The 13,176-nt window shown below is 41.6% G+C and overlaps 1 protein-coding gene across 1 annotated transcript in view; it reads right to left on the reverse strand.

The window, feature by feature from the left end:
- Positions 1-13,176, reverse strand: part of NME9 (NME/NM23 family member 9) — a 206,151-nt gene that overhangs the window by 33,007 nt on the left and 159,968 nt on the right. The window contains exons 12-14 of the mRNA XM_033945325.1: positions 12,875-13,019; positions 5,101-5,208; positions 951-1,102 (exon numbers count right to left, since the gene is read on the reverse strand). Of these exons, the coding sequence (XP_033801216.1) occupies positions 951-1,102; positions 5,101-5,208; positions 12,875-13,019 (405 nt within the window). The remainder of the gene's footprint in view (positions 1-950; positions 1,103-5,100; positions 5,209-12,874; positions 13,020-13,176) is intronic.

Below are 13,176 nucleotides of genomic sequence, written 5' to 3' on the forward strand. Positions count from 1 at the left end.
AGGGGCTGGAGGGGTTGCCGTACAGTGAGAGATTAGAGAAACTGTACCTCTTCTCCCTTGAAAAGAGGAGACTGCGAGGGGACATGATTGAAACATTCAAAATACTGAAGGGAATAGACTTAGTAGAGAAAGACAGACTATTCACCCTCTCCAAGGTAGGGAGAATGAGAGGACACTCTAAAGTTGAAAGGGGATAGATTCCGTACAAACGTAAGGAAATTCTTCTTCACCCAGAGAGTGGTAGAAAACCGGAACGCTCTTCCGGAGTCTGTTTTAGGGGAAAACACCCTCCAGGGTTTCAAGACAAAATTGGACAAGTTCATGCTAAACTGGTGAGACTGGACTCATTTGGTGCACTGGTCTTGACCTTGGGGCCGCCGCGTGAGCGGCTTGCTGGGCAGGATGGACCATTGGTCTGACCCAGCAGCGGCAATTCTTATGTTCAATCAACACCATTTCCATACATTTGCCTCATTTATTACACCTTCTCCATACAATTCAATTAGCTGTCGATGAATTTCAGCTGGGTGAAGGTTCTTTGCATTTAAAATACAAATTACTGATCGCATCTCACAATTGGAAGGATTGATAATAGACACGATTAATGAAATACCTGTGTGAAAATACATCTGATGCACTGAAAAGCTTGGCACTGATAGGCAGGGTTACAGACAAGTCTAGACATGTTCCTGACAATGTTCCAGTACAAAACACCTACTTAGGTTGTTAATATATACAAACGATTCCTACTTTAAATATGGTCCTCGTATAAATATACTATAATTGCAATAAAAAAACAACCTAAGAAATGGATGTTGTGCAATAGCTGAGATTCCTTCTTTCTTACCAAGAGCTTCAAACATTCTCTCAGCATCATTGGCCCAAGAAATCAAACTACTGCTAAGCCACCAGGCTAGCCCATATCTTTGCCTTCTAATAATACATTTTACCTTGATGTTCTGCCAGGGCATCAGGTTTGATAGTGGCCAGAGTGTACTCTACTGGGAAGAAGAAAGATAGCTCTCTTTCAGCTTCTTCTTCAGATAAACTGCCATGAAACTGATTTATCTCAGACTCTTTTGGAGAAAATTCTGCTCTTAAACTGTAGAAAAAAAACATAATATATGGAATATTAGATGCTATTGTCCAAACTAGATGCCAATTGACAGCTCAGTTTTGGTGAGAACCAATTCACAGCTCAGTTTTGGTGAGAACCAAAACTGAAACCAGTCTCTGGCCAGTCACCAAAGCTACAACCCCTCCTTCCAAAAGAGGGCTGGTCAACTGGCCAGTCAGCCAACCCCAATCCCTCCACCCTTCCACCACCCAAAGGACCTCAAGGTCTACTTTTAAACATCTTAATGATCTAGAGGCATCTTTTGGGCATCTTTTGGGTAAAACCAATATCCAGTTGCTTTTGCTCCCACAGGTTCCTTAGCCAAAATGGCTGCCGAGATAGCCACATGAGCCCCATAGTGGCCATTTTGGGATTGGAAACAGCATAGATGGGAGTGACTGGAGATTGCTCCTGCTTATGCTGCTTCCAATCCCAAGATGGCCACTGAGACCTCTCAAGACAGTTTCACAAGGCTGCCATGGGAAATTCCAGCAGCCATTTTGGCCAAGAAGCCACTACACCACCAGGCCATTTAAAGGCCTGGGGAGGGCCTCCAGGAGGTAGGAAGGCACATGAGTTGTGGTCAAATGGCTGGGTGGTGAGGGTGGCAGTGGTAGAGTTTCAGCTTCAGCTGAAAATGCATAAGAACAGTGAAGAACAAATTAAAAAATTTCCTTAAGTGAAAATAAAAAAGTTATTGCCTAATATAATACTTTTTGAGTAAAACGTAAAAGTACCACAACTAAAATTAATGCAACTATTGTTAATGATTTTATCCCAACAATTTTATTGCTTTACAATTCAATCCACTTTGCTTTTAGTAAAATAAAATTTTTGAAGCAGGCCATCCAGGAAGGGTTCCCTGAATGGAAAGTTCTTAATTCTCAGTATAGTTTGGAATTCCTGTGCTTTCAGGCAGATTTCTTGGGTTACCAAGCCGCACAGTGGTATAAACTGTTATATGGATATTTAAATAAAAAACAAATAACTGGTCTTAGGGACATTTGGAGCATTGAGCTTGGGCATCAAATTTCTGCTTCTCAATGGCCACGTTTTTGGTCTTGGAGGGCAGCATCTATGAGACAAACATGGTTTTTTTGTTGCATACAGCTTTATGGACCCCAGTTCGTTTACAGAAGTTAGATAGTTCCAGATCTAATAGATGCTGGCATTGTGGTTTAGAAGTTGGGACATTGGATCATTTGATATTTTTCTGTCCCTATATAAATGCCTTTTGGAAGTTAATTTGGCCCCAAATTAATTCAGTTAGAAAATCATGTTACCCTTTCATATGACACTATATTATTCGGTACTTCAATGAGATTTAAAAGCCAAATTTCAGCTAATAATAATAAACTTTTATTAATTTTAACAGGGGTTGCCATTCAGCAAATTACAGGGAATTGGAAAGATTATACTAAATTAAATTATACTTTTTGGTGGAATTCAGTGTGCCATATTTATAAGATGGAAAGGGTATTTGCTCTGCAACAAGGTAATTATAATAAGTTTAAAAAGATTATGGGGCCATTGGCGATTTATTCTAGTGATCAGACATCTTAAACACCAAAGTATTGAATAAGATAAGGGGGTGGGATTCTGAAGGATAATAATTGATAATTGTTATTTATTGGTATATGGGCGGGGGGAGTGGGCTTCTTATAATTATTTATTTGGAGTAATACAAATTGGTATATGGGAGGGAGGGATGGGTTTCTTATATAAGTATTTATTTGGAGTAATACAAATAAGAATGTCAAGTGATGAATTAAGGTATTTTTGAATGAATGTTGTACACTTGTTGTAATTTTTGAAAATGAATAAAGATTTATAAAAAAAAAAAAAGAAAATTATTGTCATTTATGTGAGTGCACTTATGAGTCATTTATCCAGCACAGCTAGAAAGGTATTCAACAAGTGCAATAGCAGGAAGTGAATTCTTCAGTCTGATTAATAAAAAATTCAAATCAGGCTAGGGAATCTCTGAAGCACTTGGCCTCCATATAGCAAAGAAACTTTATCATCGTTATTATCATTATCATCTACATTAGAAGTAGTGCTAATTCATCACTTGTTTCTTCATCTTCATTATCATCATTATGCTGTCCAGTTACAAAGAAGGCTTGTACAATGTTGTCTGTTCTAAAAAATTTTCATCTGATGGCAAACACTGTTTGAATATCTTTGAGAACTGATACAAGAACATCAAAAGTATAGGAATCCTTCAGTCTTAAGGCCAAACAGACTTCCTCTCTGAAGACTTTTTCAAACTAATGGTCACCCACCCCAATGTAAAACTTTCCATAGGACGACCAGCAGCCTGTTGTGATAGAGACATATGTGGGTTCACTAAGAATTGCCAACTACAGCTTCATCTCCACTTCATAGTGACCCAATTCATCACTGTTCTGTTTGGCAGGAGACCAGTAACTAGTTCAAGAAACACAGGCAACTCCACCATTATATGCTGTGCTCCCTGAACAGCAAAATTTAAGAGATGATGCACTGTTTGTGTGATGAGGTTTGCAACAGCAAAATCCTATTTTCAATTTTGCTGTTTCATTTGGTTTACTATGGAGTCAATCATTTACATCTCGCTTCCAGTTCTGCTTTTACTTTTTACTGTAACTGAATAAAAGTAGTAAGAATTGGTGAAATTATTACTTGAGTAAAAGTAAAACAAACAAATGTTCTCCTGTATTTCTTTACAAGTAAAACAAACAAAACTTTTGAGTACAGTACCTAGTTACATTTACTTAGTTATTATATTACAGTGGCTCTACCAATTTTCTGGCTCACATAGTATCAGCAAACAGGGAGGGGGGCAGGAACAGAGATTAATTTTTGTTTGGCTCTCCCAGGCAATAATATATTCTACTACCCGTGTTAGCAGGCATAGAATTGGGGTGATCTTAATTTTAGGTCAATGAGGCATCTAGAGGCCTAAAAGTTAATTGAGAAGGTCCAAGGCCAAAAGTTTGCCTAGAGTGCACTAATTACTATTAAGGAGTCTCATGCAATCTGCTAGCAGGGTGCATCAAAAAATTAGAAGCTCCTAGCAAACGAGTAAAAAATTGAACTATGGTAGTCCGATAGCAGTTTGATTGCTAACTCTTACCTACCTCTCTGAGTATTTAAATACTTTTCCTTTATTACATTGTGTAAATTGTTCTGCTTGGATTGGGTCACTCATCTTTCCATGTTAAACCTTAGGATTGTGAACATAAAATCACTGTAAAAATACTGACACCAAAACTATTAAAAAAAAATTACACTAACTTGTTTGTTTGTTTTCTGACATGGGGTAAGCCACTGCTTGCCCTGGATCAGTAGCATGGAATATTGCTACTCCTTGGGTTTTGGCCAGGTACTAGTGACCTGGATTGGCCACTGTGAGAACGGGTAACTGGGCTTGATGGACCATTGGTCTGACCCAGTAAGGCTATTCTTATGTCTTGTATGAATCAAGCAAGAAGAAAGAGCTTTCTAGTTTTAAAGCTGAGGGTTCTGGCTCTGCCGGGGACATTTATATTAAAATTTCCTTGTTGTTTTGTTAATTTTAGTTCCATTACTTCTCTTTCACTTAGGGTCAAATCAGCTCATAGAATTTATGAATGCAAGGGAGAAATCAATTGTTTCTGTATGTCTGCTCCATTGGATTTTTTTTTTAATTTCCTTAGCTTAATTTCCTTATTTTGACTCCCAGTTTGTGGGATGAAGTGATATTAGTTTTCTTTTGACTGTAATGTAATTATACCCTTTCTCCTTTTTTTTTTTTTTCCAAATAATTTCCTGTCATTTGTTTTGGTGAATATAATAACATTTTTTTTTTTTAAATTTTATTATTTTTCAAACTTACATCAAGTGCACAAAAAGAACAGCATGAAATACTATCGTATAACACTTGAACATCATACATTATATTCTTAATATGTAAATTAATTAAAAACCCTAACATTTTTTAAAAATTAAATGTCACAAACCTATTTGGTGCTTCATTAATGGCCTCAGCAAGATTTGTAGGACCTAGAAGTTTCCTCCACTCTTCCACAGCATGATCTTTCACCAAGGCTAGTGCTAATACTGGTCCACTAAAAACAAAAAGCAAAAATTGTAAATTAACCTTATTATTAATTTTAAGCATGCTGTGATATAAAAAAGTGATCCAGAGAGTACAGGTTTAGCAAAAAAAACAAGATATTGTGAATTTATGCACAGAAAAATTCATTTATTTCACTGAGGCTGCCAAAATATATTCTAGAAAACATGGTATAGATCAGTGGTCTCAAACTTGCGGCCCTCCAGGTACTTTTTAGCGGCCTGCGATCTGTATTCAATCTCACCTCCTGCTGCCGATCACCTGTGCTGGCGTCACCTGACTTCCTGCCTTCTGCCGCTGATCGCCGGCTGATTTCCTGCCTTCTGCCGGCTATACGCTGCTGGGACTCCTCTTCTCATCCCCTGTGACCAGTCAGACACGATGCCTGCCAAGATCCCAGTTAGGTCAGGGGAAAAAGTAAAGGGAAAAACCCGGAAGGGAAATTTCAAGGTCCTTCCTGTTCCTGATAATTTCTCCTTTGACCACCAGAGGGAGTCTGAATTATCTGAGAATGAGTTAGGTGAGCTGTACCCAAGCAACCACAGGGAGAGCCCAAGAGCCTCCTGGAACACTGCTGACTCAGCCAGAGTAGGGCGTGGCCCTAGAGTATGTAAGCCAGCAGTTGAGATCAGACAAGCAGGCCGGCTAGGGAGGAGGTTCAGACCTTGCCTCCATGAGGAATTCCCTGGGCCAAACAGGAGCAATAGACTCATTCCCATGGAGCTAACAGAAGCTGGACAAGCTGAGAACTTGCCTGTATTGGATGTGGAACCCATGGATTGTCAAGAAAGTTCTGCAGTGTGTGATACTGACTTTTCTGAGCCCATGCAGGTGGACTTGATCTCTAGCTACAAAGAGTGAGTGTTTTGACTGTTTGCCTGTTTGGACTATTTTGATGTTTTGGTAAAGCTAGGAGTGTGAGTTTGGGGAGAGGTTTTGTTAACACCCTGGGTGGGATTTTGAAGGCCATACCTGTGGCTTTATTTTTACAAAACCTGTGTCACTCTCCTTTCCTGGCAGTCATATAAAGTTGCCAGAGGCTTTACTTGTTTTCTTTCAATTACTGTGAAGTGTGGAAGCCAGTACCCTGAATGGTAGCTGTGAAAATTGAACAAGCTGCTTGGGAGCAGGCTTATGTTAGCTCTACAGAGAGAAGAAGACTTAGCTGCTAATTTGAACTTTATTTTGGGGGCTGTTTTGTTTGCTGTCCCTTCTTGGCATTTTGGCTGCTGTTTTGAATTCTGACAATTTTGCAGCTGTAATGATGAACTACTTACCTGAATGAAGGAACAAGTAAAACTGAAGTATTTTGCTGCAAACCTCAATTGTTGTGACTTTGTTTGATTTTTGTTTTTGAGTTCCTGATTACTAACAGTCCAGTCCTGCAGGGTGACTCCATCCCGGGTCACACGCTAGTTCTATTTTACTTGGTAACCACTGGAGGAGCTGTAGAGTCCTGGTCAGACCGCAGTAATGGTTACACCTCGAACCAGCAGCAGCAGCTCAGTGTGATTCTGACTTAGTCATAGCTGCCGCTAGCTTTAGTTTAGCTTTAGCAGGGGTTTAATCAGGCAGCCACGCCTTTGATAATGCGAGGTGGGCTGGCCTAGCAAAAGCCCCGAGGCTGCTTGATGAAACCACGGCTAAAGAACATAAGAATTGCCGCTGCTGGGTCAGACCAGTGGTCCATCGTGTCTAGCAGTCCACTCACGTGACAGCCCTTAGGTCATAGACCAGTGTCCTGAGACTAGCCTTACCTGCGTAAGTTCCGGTTCAGCAGGAACTTGTCTGTCTTGAATCCCTGGAGGGTGTTTTCTCCTATAACAGCCTCGGGAAGAGCGTTCCAGTTTTCTACCACTGTCTGGGTGAAGAACTTCCTTACATTTGTACGGAATCTATCCCCTTTTAACTTTAGAGAATGTCCTCTTGTTCTCTCTACTTGGAGAGGGTGAACAACATGTCTTTATCTACAAAGTCTATTCCCTTCATTATCTTGAATGTTTCGATCATGTCCCCTCTCATTCTCCTCTTTTCAAGGGAGAAGAGGCCCAGTTTCTCTAATCTCTCACTATACGGCAACTCCTCCAACCCCTTAATCATTTTAGTTGCTCTTCTCTGGACCCTTTCGAGTAACCTTCTCCGATCTGTTCGTGATCCCCTTCTTAATCATTCCTAGCATTCTGTTCGCCCTTTTCACTGCCGTCGCACATTGTGCAGACAGCTTCATTGACTTGTCGACCAGTACTCCCAAGTCTCTTTCCTGGGGGGTATCTCCAAGTACTGCACAAGACAACCTGTATTCGTGTATAAGATTTTTGTTACCAACGTGCATCACCTTACACTTATCCACGTTAAATCTCATTTGCCATGTCGCTGCCCATTTATCGAGCGTGTTTATGTCACGTTGCAGGTCTTCGCAATCCTCCTGCGTTTTCACTACTCTCAATAACTTAGTATCGTCTGCAAATTTAATCACCTCACTTGTCGTACCAATTTCCAGGTTAAGAACATAAGAAGGTGACTCCGCTGAGACAGACCAGAGGTCCATCCTGCCCAGCGGTCTTCTCCCGCGGCGGCCCATCAAGCCTATTGCCTGAACAGTGGTCCCAGACTAATTTTGTAACTTACCTCTAATCCTCTAATCCTATCCCTATAACCTACCTCTACTCCTATCTGTACCCCTCAATCCCTTTGTCCTCCAGATACCTCTCCAAACCTTCTTTGAAGCCCTGTAGCGTGCTCCTGCTTATCACCTCCTCTGGTAGCGCGTTCCATGTATCCACCACCCTCTGGGTGAAAAAGAACTTCCTGGCGTTTGTTCTAAACCTTTCCCCTTTCAATTTCTCTGAGTGCCTCCTTGTACTTGTAGTTCCCCATAATTTGAAAAATCTGTCCCTGTCTACTTTTTCTACACCCTTCATGATCTTGAAGGTTTCTATCATGTCTCCTCTAAGTCTCCGCTTTTCCAGGGAGAAAAGCCCCAGCCTTTTCAGTTTGTCAGTATATGAGAGGTCCTCCATACCCTTTATTAGCTTAGTTGCTCTTCTCTGGACTCTCTCAAGTACCGCCATGTCCTTCTTGAGGTACGGCGACCAGTACTGGACACAGTACTCCAGGTGCGGGCGCACCATTGCACGATACAGTGGCAGGATGACTTCCTTCGTCCTGGTCGTGATACCTTTCTTAATGATACCCATTTTGTTTGCTTTCTTTGAGGCTGTTGCACACTGTGCCGACGCCTTCAAGGTTGTGTCTACCATCACTCCCAGGTCTCTTTCAAGGTTGCTCACCCCTAGCGGTGATCCCCCCATTTTGTAAATGAACATCGGGTTTTTTTTCCCTACATGCATGACCTTGCATTTCCCTATGTTGAAGCTCATTTGCCACTTTTTGGCCCACTCTTCCAGCGTTGTCAGATCTTTTTGGAGATCTTCACAGTCCTCTATGTTATTAACCCTGCTGTATAGTTTGGTGTCATCCGCAAATTTAATAACCTCACATTTTGTTCCTGCCTCCAGGTCGTTAATAAATATATTGAACAGGAGCGGTCCCCCTGTGGAACTCCGCTCGTGACCCATTGCCAGTCTGAGTAATGGCCCTTTACTCCAACCCTCTGTTTCCTGTCCGCCAGCCAGTTTTTGATCCATCGGTGTACCTCCCCTTGCACCCCGTGGTTCCATAGCTTCGTTAGCAGTCCTTCGTGTGGTACCTTGTCGAAGGCTTTTTGGAAGTCAAGGTAAATGATGTCTATGGATTCCCCTTTAACCACCTGGCTGTTTACCCCCTCAAAGAAATATAATAAGTTCGTGAGGCATGACCTGCCCTTGCAGAAGCCATGTTGGCTCGACTTTAGTAGCCCATTGTTTTCGATGTGTTCCCAGATGCTGTCTTTAATCAGCGCTTCCATCATCTTTCCCGGGACCGAGGTCAAGCTCATTGTAGTTTCCTGGGTCTCCCCTTGAGCCTTTCTTGAAGATGGGCGTGACATTTGCTATTTTCCAGTCTTCCAGAATCTCTCCAGTTTTTAAGGATAGGTTGCATATTTGTCGAAGTGGCTCAGCTATTTCGTTCCTTAGTTCCTTGAGTACCCTTGGGTGAATGCCGTCCGGACCTGGCGATTTGTCGCTCTTTAGCCTGTCTATCTGTCTGAGGACATCCACCTTGCTCACCTCTAGTTGGACCAGATTTTCATCCTGATCTCTCTTTACGATCTCCTCGGGTTCCGGAATGTTGGTTGTGTCCTCCCTCGTGAAGACTGACGTGAAGAACTCGTTTAACCTGTCAGCTATCTCCTTTTCCTCTTTTACCACTCCCTTTCTGTCTCCATCATCTAAGGGTCCCACTTCCTCCCTTGCTGGTTGCTTCCCCTTGACGTACCTGAAGAATGATTTGAAGTTTGTTGCTTCTCCCGCCAGTCTCTCTTCATATTCTCTTTTTGCTTTCCTAACCACTCGGTGATACTCCTTTTGGTGTTTTTTATGTTCCTTTTGGTTGTCCTCTGATTGGTCCTTTTTCCATTTTTGAAAGATGCCTTCTTGTCATTTATCGCCTTTTTCACTGCATTTGTTATACACACTGGGTTTTTTGTTCTATTTTTTTTGCACCCTTTCCTGAACTTGGGGATACACAGGTTTTGTGCTTCGTGCACCGTGCCCTTGAGTAGGGTCCAGGCTTTTTCTACGGACTCCATCTTCCTTGCGGTGTTGTTGAGTTTCTTTCCCACCATTTTCCTCATGGCATCATAATTCCCTTTTTTGAAGTTGAGTGCTGTTGTTGTAGTTCTTTTCACCTTTGATGATCCAATTTCTAGCCTGTACTGGATCGTGTTGTGATCGCTGTTTCCTAGTGGGGCTAGTACCGCCACCTCCTTAGCGGGTCCCCCTAGTCCATTGAAGATTAGGTCAAGAGTTGCATCTCCCCGTGTTGGTTCTGTGACCAGCTGTTCCATAAAACAGTCCCTCGTGACCTCCAGGAATTTGGTCTCCCTCATGCAATTTGAGTGCCCAATACTCCAGTCTATTCCCGGGTAGTTGAAGTCCCCCATCACCACCACACTTCCGCTTTTGCATACCTGCCTCAGTTCAGCCTCCAGATCCTGGTCGATTTCTTCCGTTTGTCCACGTGGGCGATAGTACAGACCCAATTTTATGTCTGCTTCAGTTCCTCCGGATAGCTTAACCCATAGTGATTCCAAGTCATCCGCCCTTACTGCTGTTTCCATCCTGGTTGAAGGTATGGAATCCTTTATATATAGCGCTATTTCTCCACCCTTTTTGTGTGACCTATCTCTCCTGTAGAGTTTGAACCCTGGTAAAGCCACATCCCATTTATTGTCATCGGTCCACCATGTTTCTGTGACTCCAATTATGTCTAGGCCCTTTTTGCTGGCTAAGACTTCCAGCTCTCCCATTTTAGCCCTTAGGCTCCTAGCATTAGTGTATAGGTAATGTAAGTCCCGGTTTTTCGCCTTTCTTGCTGGTTTTCCTTGTGGTTTGGCACTCCTAGCGACCCCCTCGTGAGTTCCCAGTCCCCAAGCCTCGTCTCGGTCATCCTCCTCCTGTGGGGTGTCTATTTCGTCCTCAGCCCGTTTCCCCATTTTTGGTTGTCCCTCTGGATTCCGTTGTTCTCTGTTAGTCTTGCTTGCCAATTTCATTTGTGCCCTAGACCCTTGCAATTTGTCCTTTGGTCCATCTTCAAAAAATTCCCACTCAGTCCTGAGCCCTCTTTTACAGTGTCCTTGTTCAATATCCTTGGCCCTGGTGCTCTGCATTGCGTCCTTAGGTCCTTTTCCCAAAAATTCCCACTCAGTCCTCTGCATTGCGTCCTTAGGTCCTTTTCCCAAAAATTCCCACTCAGTCCCGATCCCTTTTGTACAATCTCCTTGCTCAGTGTCCTTGGCCCTGGACCCCTGTATTGCATCCTTAGGTCCTTTTTCCAAAAATTCCCACTCAGTCCCGAGCCCTCTTTTACAATGTCCTTGCTCAGTATCTTTATTTGATACTTTTGTCCGATGTGTCATATCGACTGTCGGCTTTCCCCTCTTCCTCAGTTTAAAGCCAAATTTATGACGTTCTGGATGTTGCGTGCCAGCATCCTCGTCCCAGTCAATTTAACTTGTCAATTTGACTTAGTACGTCTTCCAAGTTCACCGAGATTTCTTTCAATTCTTCCACCTCATCACCCTTAAAAAACATTTCCGGTTCAGTTAAATTTCTTACATCTTCTTCTTTAAAGACCGAAGCAAAGAATTCATTCAGTCTCTCCGCTATGGCTTTATCCTCCCTGAGCGCACCTTTTACTCCTTGATCATCCAAAGGTCCCACAGATTCCCTCACAGGTTTTCTGCTTTTGATATACCTAAAAAAATTATTACTATGATTTTTGCATCTTTGGCAAGTTATTCTTCATATTCTTGTTTTGCTTTCTTTGTCAATATTTTTGCATCTAACTTGCCAATGCTTATGTCTCTTCTTATTTTTTCATTGGGATTCTTTTTCTATTCTTTAAAGGATGTTTTCTTGGCTGTAATAGCCTCTTTCACTTCACTTTTAAACCAAGCCGGCTCTCGTTTTCTCTTCTTTCCACCTTTGTCTATGCTTCCATGATGGTATTTTTGAACAACATCCACGCCTGGTTTACACTTCTGACTTTTGCCACAGACACTTTTAGCTTCTTTTTAACCACTTTCCTCATTTTTATCGTAGTTGCCCTTGTGAAAATTAAATGCTGCTACAGTAGATTTTTTTAGTGACGTTTCTCCAGTTATCAGCTCAAATTTGATCATGTTATGATCACTGTTTCCCAGTGGGCCCAACACAGTTACTTCTGTACTATGTCCTGCATTCCACTAAGAACCAAACTCTAAAATAGCTCCCCCTCTTGTCAGTTCCTGGACCAGTTGCTCCAAGAAACAGTCAGTTATGACGTCTACGAATTTTACCTCCTTAGCATTCCCTGATACAGCATTTATCCAGTTAGTATTGGGGGTAGTTGAAATCACTCAGCACCACACTATCATACTCTATAAACACTACCTAGAGGAACCCCCTGAATTGAGTGTATGGCAAAAATAACACCAACCCGTTCCAAAAAATGACAACTACAAAACAGAAGCCTAAAGAGTTAAGAGAAAAAACGCCAAAGTTGAGAAAAAAAAATCAGTTTGGCTTCATTAGTTAAAAAAACTCCACTTTCTCAGACTCATAAGATTGTGTCATAAATATCATCTAAGCACATGAAGTGAAGGCCAACACTCAAAATACAGGAAAAAAGATTCCAAATCTTCCACATATAGGCACAGTTGAAAAGATCCACAAAATCGAAGGCAATGAGAATGCAGGTACATAGATGTTAGTAGTTGAAATAACCTATTATACTGTTGCCCAATTTATCAGCTTTCCTAATCTTCAAAAACATTTCTACATCTGGCTGCTCATTCTGTCCATGGGGACGGTAGTATAACCCCACCCGTTTCTTCTCATATATCTTTTAGTACAAACCTCATACCATTTTTGTCATCTTCCTTTAATGAATATTCTCAGTGGAGAAGGGTAGATAGTAGGGTTCCCCAGGGGTCTATGCAGGAGCCACTGCTTTCTAACATATTTATAAATGATCTAGAGATGGAAATTTCTAGTGATGTGATTAACTTTGTTCACCTTATCATTTGCTGAAGAAGAGCAGGGTAATAATCTTTGTCTTTGTGTTCGCTATAAAATTCTTGGACTTGTTCCTCTGTGAGCATTACTTCCTTCTGCATAGCAACAGTAAATCCAGCTTCTCTGATCTTCTGTAGAACTTCATCTAGGAAAAAAAAGGAACAAAACCCCACAATTAACCATAAAACAAATCTACATAACTTACTAAAATACCACAGTAAGTAAACTGAATCTGAGAATCTAAGTGATTTACTGTTCTGTGATTCAAACATCTTTTTCTACTGCTACTAATAATATGGGAG

This window comes from Geotrypetes seraphini, chromosome 5 (assembly GCF_902459505.1).
Source record: "Geotrypetes seraphini chromosome 5, aGeoSer1.1, whole genome shotgun sequence".
Taxonomy (NCBI): domain Eukaryota; kingdom Metazoa; phylum Chordata; class Amphibia; order Gymnophiona; family Dermophiidae; genus Geotrypetes; species Geotrypetes seraphini.